Source organism: Python bivittatus, unplaced genomic scaffold (assembly GCF_059951505.1).
Source record: "Python bivittatus isolate LINGU-HERP-01145 unplaced genomic scaffold, Pbiv_v1 ctg000800_np1212, whole genome shotgun sequence".
NCBI classification, from domain to species: Eukaryota; Metazoa; Chordata; class Lepidosauria; order Squamata; family Pythonidae; genus Python; species Python bivittatus.
The window spans coordinates 1,035,430-1,058,036 of NW_028277105.1; the positions used below are offsets into that span (position 1 = coordinate 1,035,430).

Below are 22,607 nucleotides of genomic sequence, written 5' to 3' on the forward strand. Positions count from 1 at the left end.
ACTTTATTTATTTATTTATTTATTTATTTTTGGTGCCTTCAAGTCAGTCTTGACTCCTGGCGACTGCCTGGAACTGGTCCCTGCGGTTTTCTTGGCAAGATTTTCGGAAGTGATTTGCCCTGGCCTCCTTCCTAGGGCTGAGAGAGAGGGGCTGGCCCAAGGTCACCCAGCTGGCTTTGTGACCAAGGCAAGACTAGAACTCAGGGTCTCCTGGTTTCTAGCCTGGTGCCTTCACCACTACCCCAAACAGGCTTTTGTACTTTGCCTAGATGCAATTTATTATTTTTTTCAACGTATTAAACATTTGTTTATAGCTGCCCATCTACCAAAAGGAATTTTCGCCTATCAGGTTAAAATACTAACACAGAGTGATTGCACTCGGTGGTTCGTTGTGTTGTGCAAATCTATCCTCGTCCAGAGTGTCAGAAGACCCATTTACAGGTTGCCTTGACTTATATTGCTTTATTTGGTTCCTTAGCAGCAACTAAGAATATTACTCATTAATGAGTAATTTTCTTAGTTGCTGCTAAGGAACCACATAAAGGCAATATAAGTCAAGGCAACCTGTCACTGTTAATTGCCACTGGTCACAAGGCAACCAGGTCACTGTTAATTGTGAGTGTTCATTGAATGCTTTCTTTTTAAAAAAAAAAAAAAAAAACTGAACTCAGAACATGTTGTAAACCTGAAAACTGAAATAACGGAGTGGCAGTAGCTCTTCTTACATTTTTTTTATCACCCAAATTTCAAGGTTAGTGAAATGCAGTGGTTAGGGTGTGGATTTTGCATAAGGAAAATCCGGGACCAGATTTCTTCTCAACGATGAGGCTAGTAGTCTTAGATTCAATGGTGGTGTGTAGCTAAGAGGGTAGTGATGCTTCCTCATGCTGCTGGGAGGAAAACACTGAAGGAAAAGACATTTTACAGAGCACTCTCAGTATAAAACACGCAAGTTTTAGAATTGAACTAAGGCCTCATTTGAAGTTTCAGAGGTGTCTCATGGAGGCTACAACTGTAAAAATTAGAGTCACAAAACAATGATGACTGAAATGACTTGAAGGGTTCAAGACTTGTACGAAGCCAACGTGGAATAAGTGAATTTTGAGAAAGAATCAGAAGGGAAATTGTTTATGGATTGAGTAATCTATCCATCAATCAATTACTGACCTTCTTCTGGTGCTGTTGTAAAGATTTCTAAGATCGTGCTAGGATATAATATGGTTTAGTTGTGGCTTAGCATGTGCTATGAATTCATCCACTGATTGGTAAGCCATGGTTTGTAGTTTAATGTGCAGTTATGGAGTTAATGTGCACCATGGTTCAAGAAACTGCAGTTCAACAAGGTTCAACAAACTAGGCAGATAATGTGCACCACGGTTCAACAAACTATGGTTTAGTTTGATATACAAACCTAGCCAACCTATGCAAAGTACAGTGCAAACTCCAAGAGATTCCCCAATTTGATTTTGCAGGAGTACAACTCCCATCACCCACAGCCAGCACAGTTTAGGATTATAGGAATAATACACAGATCCAATTCTTAGTGGAATCGGTCTAAAAGAAGTTTAATAAAATTGTCAACAAGGAAGGGAGAAAAAAACCCACATAATTAAAAATTAATGTCTTCTATTACAGACCGGCCCACAAAAATGACACAATGTTGGGTGCGCCTGAACTGCTCTTGGCATCTTGGGAGATGACATCTTTTGAGTTAAATCTGAGAGGGGGTTAGGGAGGAAAGTTAAATACTAAAAGATGGGGTGGTATGAAAGAAACAAATACAACTGATATCCTTGAAGAGCCATAATATGGGGACAGAAAAAAAGAGCTGGGGCCGGGGAGAATTCACTTACCAAATGCTCGATCTTTATTTTAACTCAAGAAGAGTACCCATTGCAAACTATTGACTGTGGAGGCTGTTCCAGAATGTTTAGCTCTTCCGCCTCCAAATCCAGTCCCAACGTTCTCTCATCTCCCTCTAGGAAACAAAGTTCTCGCTTTCCATTTTCCACGCTCACCCATTAACGAGTCACATGTTTATCCTCTCCAGAATTCTTGTTCTGAACCATCTCTAGCCGCTACCAAAACCCAACACCGCACATCAACTGCTGAAAAATCTACCACTGGTTTAACGGAACACCCCCATCCGGGAACACGTCTGGTGTCAAGACATTTGCAGACGTGAGAATTACAAGATCAGTTCAACAAGCTTGTGGATATAGCTTAGAAGGGATACGGTTTAACTGCAGATATTAAAGCCAGTGAACATTAGATATGGGCTGAATCCAACCAATTTCTTCCAAAGGTGATTGAGAGAAAAAGAATATGAGTTTCAGCCATTTTCCCTTTCCCTCGAAGCACTCTCCTGATCTGCTCCAAATTCTCTTTGGAGCAATTCTACGGGATGCAGAGAGGAGATGGAATTAGCCTTCTTTCTCCATTGAGGGAATATGTTGAAATCAACTTTTTTTAACGTGCAGGAACGCAGTGGATACATTCTATGGGCAGAAATGCTGTCTGGCATAAAAAGGTTTTCCTGCAGGAAGAGATCCCACATTTTCCTACTGCCACATATATCTGCTGGGCAGTTACTGTCGTTCTAACACGTTACCATCTAAATTTACTGATTCATGCAATTTCCTGTAGAACACTGCTACCTACACAGACATGTGGAAATGGCTTTTAGATCTAGTTCGCAGAAAGCAGGATAACACTGTTCCTAGCATTCGCGGACCTTGCATCTCAAAACGAAAAGGCAGGTGAGGCATTTTTTAAATAGTTTTCTAATATTGAGGGCTATTCAGCTCTACAACCCCCTCCCCACCCCTATTATTGTCTTGAGTGGTCCAGCCATTTCACTAACAGCTGAGACTGAACACCTCTAGACCCTGCTGGACCACATTCCCCATCATCCTTGATCTACACTGGCTAATGGTAGTGAAAATCCAGCAACAACTGGAGGGGTGGGGCTTCTCCATCACAGCTTGACTGGAAGAATTTGCAGAGGTGTAAAAAGAGAAAGCATTCTTGGCATGAATTCTTCCATAAGGTTTGGCTTTGGATGGAAAATTTGAACAGCCTTCTTTTGAACGAGTAGGCGGCTGGCTGATAAAAGCAACAGACGAAGTAGCAAAGGTGTGCTCAGACAACATCATTTCAGTGTGGGAAGCTGGGGAATGTATATCCATGAAAAAAATCCCTAAATGTAGAGAAGAAGCACCTCAGGGAGAACGCTATCTTAGAACATTTCTCCTTGACATGCTACTTTTCAACGAGCATGGAGATTTGGGGTTCTTTTATGGACAAACATCCATGTGGCCCCTTCTGCTAGGAACAGTTTTACCACATCTGTTATTCGCAAGACTTAAGGCCGTTGTTCCCCTGCACACATATTTGGGCCTAGCGAGAACTGATTTGCTACTTGGTTGCCCAATACATAGCTTCTCCCTCAGATGGTTTCTTTAATACTTCATCCTGTACTGAACATTCACAAGATTTATTCCTGAGTGGCTTCGGCAGGCTGGATTGTGAGGCTTCCAGGTGTGCGAGCCATAAAGGAAGCTCCCACAGTCTGTGTGTTAATCAAAGTCCTCTCCTGCATGGATTCACTTGGATTTAAGAAAACGAGGTCCTGAACTGAGGACTCTTCGTCGGTCTGGGAGTAGAAGGTCAGTCCGGCATGGATCCTCCCGTGTCGAACGAGGTGTGACCTGCGGTTGAAACTTTTCCCACAGTCTGTGCAACAGTACGGCTTTTCTCCTGTGTGAATTCTTTTGTGCCGGACAAAATGAGACTGCCAGTTGAAGCTCTTTCCGCATTCGGGACATTTAAAGAGTTTCTCCTCCTTCTGGAGAAGCAAGGGGTCCCTGTAATTTTTCTCGTCGTCCAGGCAGGCAAATGGTCGGCCTCCCGAAAGGACCACCGGACGGGGGTTCACACTGCTTTTAAACAATGGGCTACGACTGAAGCTGGTCTCCCGGTCCAGACATGGAAACAGTGGCCTGTCTGCCTGGATGGCTTCCTGTGGATTCACTCCGGTGATGAGGAGCGAACAATGGCTGTAGCTGGTCTCATTGTTGGGCCATTCAAACAGCCTGCCCCCTATGTGTGTGGGCCTGTTGGGGTTCACACCTGCAATGAAGATAGAGCTATGACTGTAGTCTTTTTCACTTTCTGAGCCTGGGTAAGGCTGATCCTCTGTATGGGTCTGCTGGTGGGGACTCACCCCAGCGATAAAGAGCGAGCTGCTATCATAGGCTGTCCGGCTTTCTGGCCCTCCGCACGGCTGGTCCCCTAAGTGGGTCGCCTCGTGGGTACTGAGGTGTGACCTGCGATTGAAGCACTTCCCACAGACGGAGCACTTATACGGCTTCTCTCCCGTGTGGATCCTTTCGTGCCGGAGGAGTTCCGAGGTCTGGCTAAAACTTTTCCCGCAGTCTGAACAGGAATACGGCTTCTCTCCCGTGTGGATCCTTTCGTGCCGCATCAACTTCGACGACTGGTTGAAACTTTTCCCGCAGCTCAAACAGGTGTAGGATTTTGCACCTCGGTGAGCGGTCTCGTGCCTGACCAGGTTGGATCGGATGCTAAAGATCCTTCCGCACTCCCCGCATTCATATAGTTCCTTCTCCGTGTGGGTCCTCTGATGCCTGTTCAGTTTGGACTTCTCAATGAAGCTTTTCTCACACTTGGCGCATTTGTACGGCCTTTCCCCAGTATGGGTTCGCTTGTGCGTCACCAGATGGGACTTCCAGTTGAAGCTTTCTCCGCAAACGGGGCATATGAACGGCGTCTCTCCTGTGTGCAGCCGTTTATGCGCCAGAAGAGATGAGCTTTGGGTAAAGCATTTCCCGCAATCGGCACAGGAGTAGGGTTTCTCCCCCGTGTGGATGTTCTCGTGCCGAATGAGGGTCGAGGCATGGCTGAAGCTCTTCCCACAATCGGAGCATTTGTACGGCCTCTCTCCCGTGTGGGTAATGCCATGTCGGATGAGGTCCGACCTGAAGCTAAAGCTCTTCCCACAGTCGAGGCACTTATAGGGCTTCTCGCCTGAGTGGGTCCTCTGATGCCGGTTACGATTTGACCTTTCGGTGAAGCTTTTCCCACAGTGAGCACATTTGTAGGGCTTCTCGCCCGTGTGGATGCGTTTATGTGCCAAGAGGTTGGAGGCCTGAGCGAAAGTCTTCCCGCATTCATTGCAGGTCCTTGGGATCTTAGATCTGCGCCTGGACTTCCCAGCTGCACCCGGGCCCGGAGGCTGGGGGACCTGGCTGTAAGCCGGAGAGCTATTCCTTCTCCTTGGTAAATGGAATGGCCGCTGCCTCTCGGGGTTGAGATGTTTCACCGTTTCCTCTCCTTCCTCAAAACACAGGGAAATCACTTCACCCACCACTTCTGGGGACGTCCCAATTTGCTGATTTTGCTCAGAGTTTTGCCCCAGAACATCTTCCTTCTTCTCACGTACCTGTCCATCATCTGCTAGATAAAAACAAAGTATTGAGATATAGGCACAATCTCAGCTGGCAGTAAAAGAAAAAAACCTTTATAACATTCTGCAAATGTTATATTTCAGGATGTGTCATGGGTCCCCACAGCATTTACCGTATGATTTACGTTTCTTAAAACAGACACACTGATTTTCCAAGGTTGGATATTCTAGTTTTTCATTCCACCTTTTATATGTATCGTCAATACTAACCTTCATCTTGTTTTTTAATTCCACAAAAAATTGGTTTATTGGTTGAAATTGACCTGTTGGTTATTGTTCAGCTAAGGATACTGAACTCACATAAATTTTGTTCAGTTCCCTATTGCCAGTTTGGGCAGGCAGACCCAACGTACCTTCCTATTTTTCTTAAGCCTGAGCTGGCCTGAAAGCAGAAGTCTTTGGTGGGAGGGCTACAAGCTTCCCAACTAGAGGATATTTCTGGATGCTCAGCCTGACTGGTGGTAGCCAATCCTAATTTATTTTTTACTAGGAGGCCTCTGGGAGGCAGAGATCCGCCAGCGAGGTTCTAAAGCAGTGTTTTTCAACCTTGGCCACTTTAAGATGTGTGGACTTCAACTCCCAGAATTCCCCAGCCAGCCATGCTGGCTGGGGAATTCTGGGAGTTGAAGTCCACACATCTTAAAGTGGCCAAGGTTGAAAAACACTGTTCTAAAGTATTCCACTGCCTAGTTAGGATCACCTACCATTCTCCTGCATGCTGCTTTTGTAGAAATTCCTTTGATCGAGATCCAACAATGCTCCTTGATCATCTGGGAAATACATAGCAACTTCTTTGAAATTCACGGGCATCTGAAAGACAAAAGGCACCGTCCATTCAATCTTTGCCCCATGCTTCATTTTGAGATCCACTTGCCTTTAGATTCAGGCTATGGCCAGAGAAGCATCACTTCTCAGGAGCAGCTGACCATGCGGTGGGTTGCCCATCTTTTGGGGAGCGCAGAGCAAGCAGCCCTACCCATATTCCAGAATGCCTGTATTCTGGAATACCATCCCCTTGGAGAGCCATGGACTCCCACCCTACGGTTGCTTCCTAAGTCTTTGAAAACCTGGCTCTGTTCCCAGGTTTGGGGTTAAATTGCATTTTGGACATTGCAAGTTGCCCCGAGTTTCATGGAGTGGAGCAACCATAGATCACCACCATCCTTCTCATCCCTCACAGGAGTATTTTGGCAATGCCACTGCACACCTTTTCTTTTTATACTATTTTATGGAGATTTTAAAAATACATATTTAAAAGTTAGAAATGAAAAAGAAAATTTGAAATACAAAATATAAAGAAAAGGAGAAGACAAAGTGAAGTAAAGTAAAGAAGAAAAAATATGAAAAACAGATAACTTCCAATCTATCTCTGGTCTTAGAAATAATGCTATCATAAGTGTTAGTTTTTAATACATTAAATAGGAATACTTCTTTGTCTAAATATATCCCATTACATTTATAATCTAATCTTCAAATCACCATGTAAGCTTCACCCCACCTGCATTTTGCAAATAGTCCATCAATGGTTTCCATTCTTTAAGGCAGTAGTTGTTTCAGTTTTCTTTTAATAAGTCAATTTGTCATTTTCTGCCATATCTATCAGTTTTAACAACCATTCTTGAACACCTTTTTAAAAATTATTTTGGTGAAGTGTCGCAAGCAGAAATAACAATACCGCAGTGATAATGCAGTGAAAAAGTATATACAAGAGTTATTAAAATAAACTTAAAAGAAAAAAAGAAAAACCCATATAATATGAATAGAGAATGAGCTCAATCTTTTAATCGATTAAATACAGACCATAGAGAAACATATCGCTCCATTCTCCCCATCCCTAAGATTCTTGGGCTTCCCCAGACCCAGTGATGCTCCTTTCTGTATGTGGATGTTGTTAACTTGGGTGAGCAAAGATCCACATTTAGAGCATGAGTGAGCAATACAATGGTATTTAGGATAGTATTAGAGATAGCAAACTACCAAAATAAACAAAGATAAGAGAAGGAAACCTTACATTTCATTAAGGGCTGAAATCCCTGTAGCTATGTCGCAAGCATTTCATCTTCATTCATTTAAACTCTATGTGCAATTGGGTCAGTTCCCGAAATAGCTATGGAATGTTTAATAACATTTCACCTGCTCAGAAGTTTACCAAAAGAAAAATCCAACGTATAGAGGCAGGTACCTGACCATTTGCCTAAAGTTTTGGCCCAGCAACACACTTTGACTGATCACATTCCCTTGTACTGTAGTCTTCCAAAACCAAGATATAACCGGGGGACAATGGAAAACATAAGAAAGCCTGTTCTTTCATTTAAGAACTAGCCAACTTCAGAGAATTTTCACAAGGATGTACTGGAACGGCCTTAGGCATTCTGCTGAAGCTCTTCAGGAAAATACAAATGGGAGGAGATATATTGATTGTTCCAGAATTGATCCCTAGGACTGGAAAGAGATGTTGAGTTCTTGTTAGAAATCCCTTGCTGCAGACTTTGTTTCTGATCTACTTTATGATCAGCCCAACTCTGTTGGCCAGTTTGCTTCAACTTTGGCCTCTCCTGATAAATCTATATTTTACCAATCTCCTGACGATCCTCTTGCAGGTCAAACGGATTCAGGGCTGTCATTCTGCTCTGTTTTTTATTCTCATTTCCAGCTTCATCTCATCCTGCCATCCCTCCGTTTGTCATGCCTGTCACACCAACTGAATGTTAATGCCTCGGCAGACAGGACTCCCCTTGAGGAATTCTGCAACGTGGGATTCAACCCTGCCTTGTCACTTCAACATTAAAATATTGTTGGGATTGCCTTGTGAATCTCAAGTGAACGTGCCTTGTTCTTCTTCATCTCTCACTCATCCAGAATTGTCCCTTCCTCTTCCAAAATGTCTGTACAGATCGAACAATTGAAGATACCCCAATATTTCTCGTAGGAAGGAGCACTAGTCCACCCTGTCCCTCCTCCTACTGGGTGGCTGCTTTGCTTCCCAGAAAAAGATATTTTTTTTTCCTCAATCAGGAACAGGGGCTCTGCAAACCCACTAGCTTTCACCAAGAGTCTCCAACTGCATTGGATAGCTTATACCTCTGTTGAAAGACCTCATGCAGTCACTCCAGTGACAACTTCCTCCCATAAATAAGTAAATAAAACAAAGCCTTCTTTTTTACATTTTTTTTTACATCTTACCCCACTCCAGAGTTTCATGACCCCACCTCGATGTAGTTTAAATCCTGGTTCCACCTACTCTTAGTAGAAAGTTGCCTCTCCATAGATGCAAATTAAGTTTGGAGACTGATTTGTGGGGTTCTCTGCCTCTTACAGATTCCTCCCCCAAGGAAGTTTATCCTAGCTAATAATTCAGTAAAGGGTCTCCAACAATACAAATAGCAACATCCCTAGTGCTGCATCCTTGATAATCTGAATTTAGTTATAAACTTCTGATCAGTGTCCATCACCACTGGTCTCCCACTGTTTTGATGTCAGGCAAGAGTATTTTCTTTGCAGGGGAAAATCTGGCCCACGTTTTAGGGGGAAAAAAGGGAAATTTCTACAAGAAAGTGCATTCAACAGCAAATCAAGCAGCTATCGTTTTAATCGATTGAAGTGGCAACCGTCTGGGTGATTTCTAAACCAGCTTCTTCCAGAAATGCAAACACTCTTTGATTTGACGAGAGGTTGCCAATTCCAGAGCAAGGGGATTGAAGCGACCGGCCTCGCTATCGAAGTGATCAAAGCGAATTTGCACTTCCGAACGCAAACCATCCAGCGCACAGGGGGCGGGGAAGGAATGCAAGAGAAGGGGGCGCTGATGGGATATGAAGTCCACTCATCCTTAGGAACCAAGTCACCTGCCTGGAGATTACATTGCCGACGGTCCAAAAGCATTGCAGAGGGAGGAAGGAAAGGGAGGTGAACAGCGCAGCAAAAGCGCACCGCTGGGGTGGAGATTCAGGGGGGCTTTGTTTCCTCTGGCCCACATCCACGTGGGCAGCCGAATGCAAACGAGCAAAAAAAAGAGACCGAACCCCGGGAAGCAGGAAAACGCCAACCACGATTTGCAACCGGCCTCGAGGAACGCGAGCGACTTTTTGCAGATCGGCATCTGAACAGCTTGTTCCTTTGCAGTTGTAAAAACTGCCAGGGAGGAGGGGAAGTGGCTCCCCCCCCCCCCGCCCCGGGAAGGCGCAGGAGGGGCTTCGTGCACTGGGCAATAGGTGCTGGGGCAGGCGGAGAGGCGGAGGACCTGCTTCGCCCGAGGCGTTCTGGAGCAGCGCGGACCTCCTCCCAGGGGCGCGCACAAGTGACTTTTGGCCAAAAAGAAAGTCCGTACCTCGCTCGCGGTTGCTCGCCTTCGCAGCGCTCCGCCCGGCGATTCGACGGCGGAGACGGGCCGGGCTGGGCGAATAAACAGCGCGGGGAGAAGAAAGGGAAGGGGAGGGGAGGGGAGCCGGGCTCTTATTATGATACGGCGGCGCGCGCCACTTCTCGGGCCAGGCATGCTCGCGCGCCGCCGCCGAAGCTCGCGCGCCCTTCCTTTGCCCACAGTTGCCTTTGTTGTTTTGATCACGTGCCTCCTCTCCTCTTCCCCCCCCCTCGGTGGTGTGCTTGCATTCGGGGGGAAAAAATGAATGGGCGAGGGATGCTTCGTTCACGCGTGGCTTTCTGGCCGTTTTTATGACGGATCACTGCTTCGGGGCCTTTGCCAAGTTTTTTTTTAAAAAAAAAAACAGATTATCCAATGCACGAAGGATGATGGTGTCCAGATTATCGTAACAAAAACGGAGGCGGGGGAAATCAGTAACGGGGAGTAAGATTTTTTTTTTTCCTCGATCTGAATCAAACTCTACCTGCAGTTTTCATCCTGGGGCTTGCAAATGTAGCCCAGGTAATTAGATCTTTAAATGCTTGCTAAACTCGGAATCCTGGATTGTTTGATCTGCTCTGTCTGGAAAAGATTGCAGTTCAGTCGTTTGGGCCCTAGTGGGGAGTGTTTGTTAAACTGTTTAAACCAGTGTTGTCCAAACCTGGCCACTTTAAGATGAGTGGACTTCAACTCCCAGAATTCCCCAGCCAGCCATGCTGGCTGGGGAATTCTGGGAGTTGAAGTCCACTCATCTTAAAGTGGCCAGGTTTGGACAACACTGGTTTAAACTCTGCCTTTTCTTGGGGAGTTGAAGGCGACTAACGACATCAGTTGAAAGAACCATTAAAATGACTTAACAATGAATTAATTTTTATTTTTTAAATTCATGGTTAAGTAATTTTAATTTTTTACTTAACCATGAATTAAAAAAATTAAAATTACCTAACAATGAATTTAAAAGCCCTCTGCACTGAGTAGTCCAGAACATTCAAGTAGCAGAGGCAATACAATTTGCCCGGACAGCTTAAAAACAGTCTTTTTTTAAGTGTTTTATTTGGAAATGCAGCATACAGAAAACAGCAACGCTAAGCTGCTATAATAGTGAGCAACCTGCAACAACAGATAAACTCTTGCTGGGTGACTGTCTGGGCAGCCATTTTGAGAAAGCGCCCACAGCCTCTTCTCAACGTTCCAAGGGTTCCCACCACCCTAAAAGGATGGAAATGTCCAATCTAGTCCATCAAAGTCCAGCTTTTTCCATTCTGACCCGGGAGGCCCACCAGTTGTGGAAGCTGCTTTACTCCAACATCCAGCTTCTCATCCAGGTATCCCTGGGAACCCTCTCAGCAGAACAGGTGGACCATTTTTTCCCTGGTTGCTTCATCGTGGTGACCTTCGGAGATGTGCTGCCTGAAGGTCAGCTACTCTATGTATACATTGACACGTTTTAAGGGCCAGATTCTCCCCTTGCTGAAGATCTGAAGAAGTACCCTTGGTCAGCTGGATTTAAATCAGGGAGTCAAGACAAGGCTTTCTCTTGGGCAAAATAAATTATTTATATTTTTAAGGGTGTGTGCTTTTGAGTCAGCCTTGACTCCTGGTGACTACATCGGACAAGTTCCTGCAGTTTTCGTGGCAACGTTTTTCAGAAGTGGTTTGCCTTGGCCGCCTTCTTCCTAGAGCTGAAAGAGAGAGACCAACTCAAAGTCCCCCACTTGGCCCCCATGCTGAACCAGGACTAGACTCAGTTTCCCTGTGCGTAGTCCAGTACCTTAACCCTTAGACCAAACTGGCTGTCATTATTTAAGCTTAAAATTATTTAGATTCATTTTGAATCCAAGCAATCCAACCTGTTCAAATTCTTGTTAAAACACAGAGTTCCCTGTGGATTTCCCTCAGATACCATTAAGTTGTCCTGACATCTACACTTATGCCGGATAGTCTGGATTTTTTAAGTATGCTCTCAACCCACTTTCATCCTCCGGTGGGCTCACATTTGTCTATCTTTTCTGTCCACTTTAATTTTGCCTCTTAAATGAACCACTGGATCCAGACTGCAAACATTCAGACGGCCACTAGATGTCAGAAAGGAGGTAGACTTTTCTTATCTTTCTGCTGCCCTCTAGTGGTTGTCTGAATGTCTGCAGCCTGGTGTAATCTTCCTTTTCTACTCTCTTGTGGGATGCAATTTGCTCATCCTAGACTGGAACTGTATGTGAGGATTCTTTCATTTGTGTTGCTTTGATCAGGATCCTACTGTCTTTCCTACAAGAAGGCCTATTGCAGTCACTCATCTTCCTTGGGTGAGTTTGTGGCTGCCCATCTTCACTCCCTAAGCAGTGTTTCTCAACCTGGCTGGAGAACTCTGGGAGTTGAAGTCCACACATCTTAAAGTTGCCAAGGTTGAGAAACACTGCCCTAGAGCTTTCCCACCTAATGGCGTTGGAGGTCAGCCAAGGAAAGCTGAATTAGAACATCTTGGTGTCTCTTTACTTCCTCTGCTGCAGCCTGATGGAATGGCTCCTTCCCTTCATTGAAGGTCTTTAAAGAAGCTGAATGGCCATTTGTCAGAGAGAGTATGGTCCTCAGGCTCCAAATTTGCTCTCGGCAGAAGAAACGGGCAAAGGAGTTTGAACTGGGTGGGATTTTCTTGATCAAAAACATCCTTCCCATGCTGCTACAGATAGTCCTTGACTTACGACCACAACTGGGACCGAAACGTCCATTGCTAATCAATGAGGTCATGAAGTGAGTCTCGCCTGATTTTACAACCTTGTTTTCCACAGTTGTTAAGCAAATCATGCGGCCTTTAAGCGAATCCAGCTTCCCCCATTCACTTTGCCTCTTGGAAACCCCCTGGGGAGGTCACAAATGGTGATCATGTGACCCTGGGACACTGCAACTGTCATAAATACATGCTGATTGCCAAGCACCCAAATTTTGATCATGTGACTGTGGGGACATTGCGATGGACATAACTGCAAAGACTGGTTGTAAGTCACTTTTTTCAGTGCTGTCGTAACTTCAAATGGTCGTTAAACAAATGGTCATAAGCCGAGGACTACCTGTATTTGAACTACAAGGGGTGGGATGGGAGAACAGCTGCAGAATTTATGCAACATGACTTTCATAAAAAGACTCTCATAGGCTAGGTTCACCCAACGTGATTGCTGAATTCACCAGTTTTCTGGGTTGGTGCAATGTATTTTGAACCATAAACCAGCTAAACTGTGCATTGTTTCTTGTTATGTAATTGTATTTGTACGATGGGCATTTTATTTATTTAAATAATTTGTGTGGCTGCCCATCTTACAGCAAAGACTCAGTGACGAACAAAGATTAAAAAAACAGTTACAAACAATAGCCCATGATGCCCTATGTCAGTGTTTCTCAACCTTGGTAACTCTAAGATGTGTGGACTTCAGCTCCCAGAATTCCCCAGCCAGCCATGGCTCACACAGTCCACACAGAGTTGCCAAGGATGAGAAACACTGACCTAGGTAGATAATATATTTCAATTACAAAAGCACATCAACAACCGAGCTTGCCTAATCTGGTGGCTCAAACACCTGGAGAAACAGCCAGGTCTCTTATTATTGACGCTGAAACCTGCCAAGAGTCTTACGGTTGCAAAAAAATTAAATAAATAGAAACGAATGAACGGGCAGACAGTGTGCAGTAGGCTAAGCATGCAAAATGGACTCAAGGTTGCATTCTTGGCAAACGCAGCTGCAAGGTCTTTTAAAAGACCTGGTTCCGCGTTGCGCAGCCCGCTGTTAACAATATCAACAATCCTTAGATATCATTGATTAAAACCGGGTAAGCGTTGAAAGAGGTGGTTGGAATCCTCTGCGTTGGAACGAAGGCAAAGAAATAAATGAAAACGCATACACGTGTGCGCGTGTATGGTAGATGTAAGATGCTTTGCAACTGCTTTACTGTATTATGTCATTATACCTTGGTCTTTTTTAACTTTATTGTTAGAGGAATGGGGTGGCTGGGGAATTCTGGGAGTTGAAGTCCACCCATCTTCAAGTTGTCAAGGTTGAGGGACACTGATCTAGTGCAGCGCCTCTCAAACTTGGCCACTTTTAATTCTGGGGAATTCTGGGAGTTGAAGTCCACCCATCTTAAAAGTGGCCAAGTTTGAGAGGCACTGCACTAGATCAGTGTTCCTCAAACTTGACAACTTGAAGATGAGTGGACTTCAACTCCCAGAATTCCCCAGCCAGCATGGCTGGCTGGGGAATTCTGGGAGTTGAAGTCCACCCATCTTCAAGTTGCCTAGGTTGAGGAACACTGTGCTAGATGAACCATTGAAACAAGATTGGGCCAAGGCACCTATATTTTGGGGTGGGGGGAGTGCAGGTGGAATAAATGGACCGCGGTGATTTTCACCGAAGTGACCCCCCAGGAGTTTCTATCTCATCCACCCTCGCGGAGCGTCGCCCCCTTTCCCTCGCTGTCCCCTTCCCGCCCCCGCCTCTTCGCCCCGTCCCCCGCGGTCGCCAACGCCGAAGGAGTTAAACGGAGCGAGCGGTCACTCCTAGAGAGGACCAGGCAGGCTGGGAAAGAGGCGAGAGGTGGGGAAGTGCAAAAAAAAGGGGGGGAATCGAGCCCCTTCCTGTCCAGCCCCCACCCCACGCCCAAGGTTCCGCCTCTGCCTTGCGCGAGCTTGCGGGGTCCCGGGGTGCGCAGAGCTGGCCATGCCCAGGTTGCAAGGGGCGGGTGAGTTAGGCGAGCACGGGCTGGGCTCGGGAGGGGAAAAGGGGGGGGGATGTGTGGGAGGAAGGAGGAAAGGAGCAAAAAAGGTTGCAAAAAAGAGGGATTAACCCCCCCGCCCGCAGAAGGGGGGGTCCCCCTTTGCAGCGAGGCTGAATTAAGGCACGCGTGGGAAAAAGGAGCCGTGCGTCCGCCAAGGGCGGGCTCCCCTAATCCATCGTTCTTTTCCCAGATGCATGCTGGCTGGGGAATTCTGGGAGTTGAAGTCCACCCATCTTAAAGTGGCTGCGGTTGAGAAACGCCTCCCCCAAGCATGGCTTCAGCCTGAAGCGCTTCACAGTCTCCGCAGGTCTTATGGCGGGTGGGCGAATCTCACCCACGCGCTGATTTATTTTTTGGGCCAGTGTGGTTGGGTTTACCCAGCACGCCAACCTGGGGCTAAGCGGTGTTAACCGAATTGTCTGGCGTGAAAATTGGCTTTTCCGCTGGGAAGATCAGCCTGGTTTTCCCTCTGGAAGCTGTTTTGAACAAATCTGGATTGATTCCCCTTTTTCCCCATTGGCCTCAGGTCCCGAGCGTGCCATGACCTCACAGCTCAAGAGAGGAAAAGCGGCGCGGATCTCAGAACGTCCAGCTGCGAACGAAAAGGAGATTCCGTTGGAGAGCGGCTTGGGTGAGAGATCTAAGGAAAACGTCCCCTTCAAAAACATTTTTCCTTGCAAATTATTTGTATTAAATATTTATTAAATTGTAACACTTAATACACTTTGTAAAGATTTAATACATGCTTTTTTCCTTGGAAAAAAACCGAAAACTGCCACTCAGAATGATCAAGAACTCCCTTTTGCCCCCTCCCCAAGAATAAAACACTTTTGAACCATATTTGTTTTTTTGCCCAGAGTTTCCCGATGTAATAATAAAAGTGGAACAAGAAGAGGAGCAGTGGCTGTCAGTAAAAAATGAACAAGAAAGGAAAGTGTTGGTCTCATCTCTCCAAGAAAACGAAACTACAGTTGATGCCGCTTTGGGTAAGAAGCAAAGTCTGATTCTCCCTTTTGACTCATTGCAAAGGCAACTGTCTCTTTTGTATAAGTGAGCAAAGAGGCAAGCTGGGACTTTAGCTTTACTCTTAAAGCAGTGTTCCCCAACCTTGGGAACTTTAAGATGTGGGGACTTCAACTCCCAGAATTCTTCAGTCCACACTTCCTAAAGTTCCCAAGGTTGAGAAACACTGCCTTAAAGTCTGTCTGGAACTGCTCTTGAAAATCAGAATCTTCAACCCCTGCAAAATTCCGTGGGGGAATTGCAGCTGAATGATCAGAATATTTTCTCCCAGTTCTGAGGAACCCTATAAACGAATCAGTGTATGAGGAAGGTAATTTCCCTGTGATACGTACAAAGCAATTTGTTGCAAAACACACAGTAGCATAGAAAAGAAAATGGAAAGGAAGCATTTGGTCCTGTATGGAAGGAAGATAGGTACTCCTCGGTTAACAACCATTTGTTCAGCAACTGTTTGAAGTTATGATGGTACTGAACAAATGGCCCCCAAAGTTATGGCCATTGCAGTGCTCCCATGATCAAAATTCGGGCACTTAGCAGCCCGCCTGCACTTATGACCGCAGGGGTGCTTCAGCACCCTCCACCTGCCTATTTCCTCCCCCCATCTCTGCCCTTTTGGTTGCCCTGTGCTCCGCCGCCCTTGCTGCCCCCCGGCTGACTTTCACTGTCTTCTTCCACTGCTGACGAGGCATGCCCAGCCTGGCCCAAAACTCCTTTTTATCTGAGTTCTTGAAGCAGAGGTAGACAATAACAGATTGGGGATCAGTTTGCTCTGGATTTTCCTTCAGTTAGTCTCCCTGCCAAAGTATTTTGTGATGAGATCAGTGCTTCTCAACCTTGGCAACTTGGCCAAGGTTGAGAGAGACTGGTCTAGATGCCTTGAATGCAGGCTGGGATAATCCAACTCAAGAGAAATAATTAGATGTTGAGAAAAGGTGATGTCCTGGAAACAAATGGAGATCAAGATATCATCCTAGACTTCTTTTTCTTGTGAAGCTTAGTATGGCAGTGGTGGCTAACGAGGCAAAACTACAGTTTGGAGCTCATCTTTCCTTAAACTCACCTGTGACCTTAGAAGATATTTATTGCTGCCTTAGTTCCCCCCATCTACAATATGGCAATAGTAATACTGAGTTTATCTACTGGATTGTTATAATAAAACCTTCAACAACCTGCTTTTGCTGGGGCTGTAACTCCTAGGAGACAACCACAGGAAATTCTAGTCCTAACAGATCAGCCCCACTATTTAGACCAGATCAAGAAATCAACTCCACATGAAGGCTAAAACTGTCTTTATTAATAATGACCATAGTAATACAATCTTGCAAGTCTGACTCTGCTTTACTTCCCCCCACCCCCCAATACTCATGTGAATTATGGAAGTGTCTGTCTGAGTCTTTTGTGCATGCCTTCTTGTTTTGGACTTAAGCCATGTTTTCTCCCTTATTGCTTTGGTAATAGATTTGGCCTATCTCTGTCAAGGTAATCTTTCTTAACATTCTACAGGTAGTCCTCAACTTATGACAGCAATTGGGACCGGAATTTCAGTTGCTAAGCGATGCAGTCATAAAGTGCAACTGCATCACTTAGCAACAGCAATCCCTGCAGTCCCGTTTGCCATTGTTCACCGAATCCCACAGTTGTTAGGTGAGGCAACTTCCTGCCAGCTTCCCACTATCAAAGTCAGTGGGGAAGCCAGCAGGAAGTTGCAAGTCCTGGGCTGGCAGGCAGGTTAGTGGCTGCTGTCGGGTGGGGGTGGCAGTAAGAGAGGGTGTGGGGGAGGGTCAGGGAGGGTGTGTGAGAGGCATGGCCCGAGGAGGGTGCGAGGGGGTGCGTGAGAGGTGTGGGTCGGGGAGGGTGCAAAGGTGCGCAAGTGGCATGGGTCAGGGAGGGTGCATGGGGGTGCAAGTGGCCAGTGTGGCATGAGTGCAGAGGGTCTGGGGTAGGCAGGTGGGGGAGACTTACCCCAACAACCTGCGACCTTCCCTACCACCTTCCCCATTTACTTTCTGGCGAAACTGGCAGGGAAGGTTGCAAATGGTGATCATGTGATTGTGGGGCACTGCAACCGGTCATAAGTGAGAACTGGTTGCCAAACACCCAGATCACGATCACATGACCAGAGAGATGCTGGGACAGGCAGAACTCTGAAGACTGGTCATAACCACCATTCGTTCAGTGCTGTCATAACTTCCAATGGTCGCTGAATGAATGGACGTAGGTCAAGGACTACCTGTCCATAACAAGAGGTCAGGAAAGAATGTTGTTGTAAGGGTTACAATGGGGCAATGTAGGGAGAAGCACTTTTGATGTTAGCAAATGCCTGATCGCTGTAAAATATGATTGTGTCATTTCTTTGAGCAGAGTTTCCTGCTGTGATAATAAAGAAGGAAGAAGATGAAGATCGGTGGGTGCTGTGTTACCAGGGTTCTGAAGGAAATGGAGGCTTCCCATCTGCCCATTCAGGTAAGATTTCTGTTTCACTGGATGGCTAGATCTTGAAACGATGCATCATTATGTCATCAGAAGGAAGGGAGAAGAAATGTCAGCTTCCAAGATTTCAGTGACAAAAATTATACAGAGAAGCAGCTCAACAGTTTTCACTGAATTTCCAGTACTTGGAATAAAAATTGCTTTTATCCCTGCCTGTCTTACTGTTAATGCAAGCTGAGGTCAAGATTGAAGGAGCATCACCCAAGTACATTATTTGTGCTTTTTCAAATGCGAAGACTACATGTAGGTGGTATTAGGCATTTCACCCTCAGAGAAGAACTAAAAGAGCAGCCTGATTCTTCAACTTCTGCATTAGTAGAATCCCATCTCATTCTATACATGGGCACACTTCACCCTTGAGAAGGACACACGCAGTTTTCTACTCTGTGCTGAAAGCCCTGACTGTAGGCTTTAAAAGAATATAACCATAATTTTCTTTTCCTCACACTACAGAGGGTAAAATGCATGTGATCCTTTGCTTATTCTCACATTGTGATTTTCTATTTATCCCACAGAAGAAGAGCTGACACGGAGCTACGTGGGAGGGAAGGAGAATAAATGTGCTGATTGTGGGAAAAGCTTCACGCAGAGGTCCAGCCTTGTCCGACATGAGAAGACACATACAGGAGAGAAGCCGTATCAGTGTTTGGAGTGTGGGAGAAGCTTCAGCCAGAGATCGATCTTGACCAGACATGAGAGAACCCATACAGGAGAGAAGCCATATAAATGTTCTCAGTGTGGGAAAAACTTCCGCCACAAATCAGCGCTTCTCAGGCATGAAAAGATGGAGGCTGGGGAGAGGCCCTATGAATGTTCACACTGTGGGAAGGGCTTTATTCAGAAATCAAACTTTCTCATCCACGAGAGAATCCACACTGGTGAGAAACCATACCTGTGCTCAGATTGTGGGAAAAGCTTTGTCCAAAGGTGGCATCTCCTTGTCCATGAGATGACACATAAGCAGGAGGCATCTCATGAGTGTTCAAGATGTGGGAAAAGATTCAATCACAGCTTAAGCCTTCTCATCCATGAAAGAAGCCACATGGGGGAGAAAATATATCAGTGCTCAGACTGTGGGAAAAACTTCACTCAGAGATCCAGCCTTGTTCGACATGAGAAAACTCACACAGGAGAGAAGCCGTATAAATGCACAGAATGTGGTAGAAGTTTTAGCCAGAGGTCTATCTTGACCAGACATGAGAGGACCCATACAGGAGAGAAGCCATATAAGTGTTCCGAATGTGGGAAAAGTTTCCGTCACAAATCAGCGCTCCTCAGGCATGAAAAGATGGAAGCGGGCGAAAGGCCTTATAAATGTGTGCACTGTGGAAAAGGTTTCATTCAACGGTCAAACTTCCTGATACACGAGAGAATCCATACTGGTGAAAAGCCCTATCAATGCACAGACTGTGGGAAACGTTTCCTTCAAAGGTCACACCTTCTCGTCCATGAGATGACTCATAAGGAAGAGGAACCCTATGAGTGTTCAAAATGTGGGAAGCAATTCCATCACAGCTTAAGCCTTGTGATCCACAGAAGAAGCCACACAAGAGAGAAACCATATCGTTGTTCCTCTGGTGGGAAAGGCTTTGTTGATAAATCGAGTTTTAGTAGACATGAAAAGTTACATCAAGGGGAGAAGCTGTATTCCTGCTCCAGCTGTGGGAAACACTTTAGTTATAGATCAGCTCTCCTCAGACACAAAAGACCTCAAGTGGGAAGGAAGCCATACTGGTTCTCTCCCTGTGGAAAATACATCATTCCAAAATTAAAGCTTCTTGCACCCAAGACGCCCCATAATGGACAAAACCTACACAGTTGTTCCCACTGTGGAAGAGGATACAGCCTGAAATACAAGCTTATCATACATGAGAGAGCCCATCTAACAAGAAAACCATATAAATGTTCAGTGTGTGGAAAAAGCTTCAGTCAGAAGTCCAATTTTATTGTGCATGAGAGGACCCACACGGGTGAAAAGCCACACAAGTGTGCTGACTGTGGAAAATTCTTCAGCCACTGGTGGAACCTCTTAAAACACCAGAAGACCCACACAGGAGAAAAGCCTTACAACTGTGGTGAGTGTGGGAAGAACTTCAGCAATAAATCAACTCTCGTCGTACACAAGAGGACCCACACCGGTGAAAAGCCATACCAATGCTCCATCTGCGCAAAAGGGTTCACCAGCAAATCCAGCCTTATCAAACACGAAAGGACCCACACGGGCGAGAGACCCCACATCTGTGCAGAATGTGGGAAAAGCTTCATCCAGAAATCAAACCTTCTAAGGCATGAGAAGACCCACAAAGGAAAGCAAGGGAATCAGTTCTCCAGTCGTGGGGAAAGTTCCAGGTTTCCCTTAACCCTGCCGAGAAACGCAGGAATCCATACAAAAGAAAAACCATATAAACGCATGTCCTGTGAGAAAACCGTCCTTGTGGTCCACAAGAGAAACCCTGCAGGGGAGAAACCGTATACATGTTTGGGTTAGGGTTAGGGTCAGGGTCATACTGGGGTCTAGACAGGCTTATTCTTTGATGAGGTGGGAAAAAAATGGAGACTGATTCTCAGTAGACATCATAGGGAATGCCTAGATTTCATAGGAAATGCCTAAACGCTGCCATCTGCATCTTCTGTTGTGTGATGAAACCCTTCCTAGACTGTATGGGCAGCCAGTGAGGTATCATTCCCATCTTAAGAGTGTTGGTCCATGGATATGCGAAGAAACACAATCTCCCTCATGTAGAGAATTACCACAGCAGGGAAAAGAAATCCCTGACATACATGTTTTGTACTTGCAGGGCATTCATGTACGGAGGAACAAACTATTCTCCAACAGCATGAAGGAGTACTGTGTGAATGCTTTATCTGTGTAATGTCTGGATCCACCACGGGGCTTATCCTTCATTCTGAATTTTGGACAGGATCTTAATACCTTCCTCAGTTACCTTTGTTTTGGCTTTCCTTCCTTAATTAAAGCATTTCAGAAAGAAAACACCAGGGCTGCTGCAAGGTCAGGTATCCCCATGGGAATGGGTGTTAGACAAAATTCACAAATGATCATATTTGATTTGGGTGGCTCAGTCCATCGATCCAGGTTGATGGAGGAAGGAACGGGGCAAAAAGAATGTTGGGGATGGAGGGATCCCATTCAGATTGAATTTAAGATCCTTTGGTTGAAGAGGACCCAACCTACGTTGGGGAAAGGGCGGGAATGGACAAAGGATTGAGATATTCAGTAGGTTTTTCCTTTCCTTGGTGATCTGTATCAGGAGTTTTGCCATGAAGGAGACATACAGACATCTCAGTCCAATCTTAACCTTTAATCCCATATTCAGAGAGACATCAATGCCACCCATGTCATAGTTTCAGCTCTCATGTTTTATGGGTTGCTAGAACTTTTGTTGTTACGACGACGATCTTATTCTAAAATGAGTAGATAGTTGCTATTATTGTTTCTCATTGTAGGCTGCACCAAGGCTCTTGTTATCGGGAGCCATAAGTATTGTTGATGAATAAACTTGAAAATATTTAACACTACTAAAAGAACATGTTTCTGGATTGTATGGCTTGAAAGTGTTCAAGGATAGTTTTCCCCCACTTGATGACCTTCAGATATGTTCCAGGTTTATCACCCCAAACATCAGCAAACAATGTATTTTTTTAAGGAATGGTTGCAATTTGTGAGGGGAGCAGTGAGCTCTTTTGGAAATATTAAGAATTGCTTTTAGATTCCAGGATAGCTTTTTTTCTTCCAGTTCTTAGAACAGTGTTTCTCAATCTCAGGAACTTTAAGAACTTCTAAGACTTCAACTCCCAGAATTCCCCACCCTACTGGGAAATTGTGTTGGGGCCAGTTGCATTTGGCACAATTCTAAATGTGCGAATTAAAATTCCGAATTTGAGAACGTGTTGCAAGCACTGTCACAAAATGGCTGTAAAAGTGGGTCTTACTGATTCACAACATGTCTGTGATGGTGAATGAGATTATGTGCCATCACATCATCGATTCTTAGGGACTACATTGATTTTCTCCATAATGATATGTCCCTAACCTGGCTTTTCAGGTTTTCCAATGGTACCCCCATTGCTGCTGTAACTGAGTCCACCTGCCTTGCTGCTGGTCCTCCTCCTCTTCTCGTTCCTTCCACCTTTCCCAGCATCAGAGCCTTCTCCAGAGGGTTGGGTCTTTGCATCATGTGATCCCCTTGATAAAGTCAAAAATCCTATGGCTGATAAACTCCCTGAATCCTGGTTTTTATGTTTCTGTATGTTTATGCATATGTGTACATACATACATGCATGCACACACCAGGGTTCAAGAGGCCTATTTGCAATGGGATTTTAAAAAATTTTCTCTTTAATTAGAAAACCTCTAGCAATTGTTCCCCAAATTCTTCTGATCTCAAAAATTATAACCCCTGGAAGATCAGCAGTGAGTTAAAAGAGAGTAACAGCTGCTGCTTGGAGAGATCAACAAGCAAA

At 45.3% G+C, this 22,607-nt stretch overlaps 2 protein-coding genes across 5 annotated transcripts; one reads left to right on the forward strand and one right to left on the reverse strand.

Moving 5' to 3' along the window:
- Nucleotides 1-1,276: 1,276 nt before the first annotated feature.
- LOC148214084 (uncharacterized) lies at nt 1,277-9,921 on the reverse strand. Of its 2 annotated transcripts, none has more exons than XM_088128658.1 (3): nt 9,816-9,899; nt 6,193-6,298; nt 1,277-5,478 (listed from the first exon to the last, which is right to left on the reverse strand). In XM_088128658.1, the coding sequence occupies exons 2-3, from the start codon at nt 6,296-6,298 to the stop codon at nt 3,497-3,499; spliced, it is 2,088 nt and encodes a 695-aa protein (XP_087984784.1). In that variant the 5' UTR covers nt 9,816-9,899; the 3' UTR covers nt 1,277-3,496. The 2 variants fall into 2 exon arrangements, with proteins under 2 accessions (XP_087984784.1, XP_087984783.1); XM_088128657.1 differs by having other exon boundaries at nt 1,278-5,475; nt 9,816-9,921.
- Nucleotides 9,922-14,440: 4,519 nt separating this feature from the next.
- On the forward strand, nt 14,441-21,751 carry LOC103059992 (uncharacterized). 3 transcript variants are annotated; one of them, XM_007434257.4, is made up of 6 exons: nt 14,441-14,576; nt 14,803-14,931; nt 15,139-15,243; nt 15,470-15,598; nt 17,997-18,098; nt 18,641-21,750. In XM_007434257.4, exons 2-6 carry the CDS (start codon nt 14,925-14,927, stop codon nt 20,611-20,613), a joined length of 2,316 nt encoding a protein of 771 aa, XP_007434319.2. In that variant the 5' UTR covers nt 14,441-14,576; nt 14,803-14,924; the 3' UTR covers nt 20,614-21,750. The 3 variants fall into 3 exon arrangements, with proteins under 3 accessions (XP_007434319.2, XP_025026297.1, XP_087984779.1); XM_025170529.2 differs by having other exon boundaries at nt 14,803-14,919; XM_088128653.1 differs by lacking the exon at nt 14,803-14,931 and having other exon boundaries at nt 14,468-14,576; nt 18,641-21,751.
- The last annotated feature ends 856 nt before the right edge of the window (nt 21,752-22,607 follow it).

Bases quoted from the DNA above. Each gene is read 5' to 3' on its own strand.
- LOC148214084 (XM_088128658.1), bottom strand. From the start codon at position 6,298: ATGCCCGTGAATTTCAAAGAAGTTGCTATGTATTTCCCAGATGATCAA. The intron at 5,479-6,192 runs GTAGGTGATCCT...GTTTTTATCTAG, and splicing joins AAGCAGCATGCAGGAGAATG to CAGATGATGGACAGGTACGT.
- LOC103059992 (XM_088128653.1), top strand. From the start codon at position 14,555: ATGCCCAGGTTGCAAGGGGCGG. The intron at 15,244-15,469 runs GTGAGAGATCTA...TTTTTTGCCCAG, and splicing joins TCCGTTGGAGAGCGGCTTGG to AGTTTCCCGATGTAATAATA. The intron at 15,599-17,996 runs GTAAGAAGCAAA...TTCTTTGAGCAG, and splicing joins TACAGTTGATGCCGCTTTGG to AGTTTCCTGCTGTGATAATA.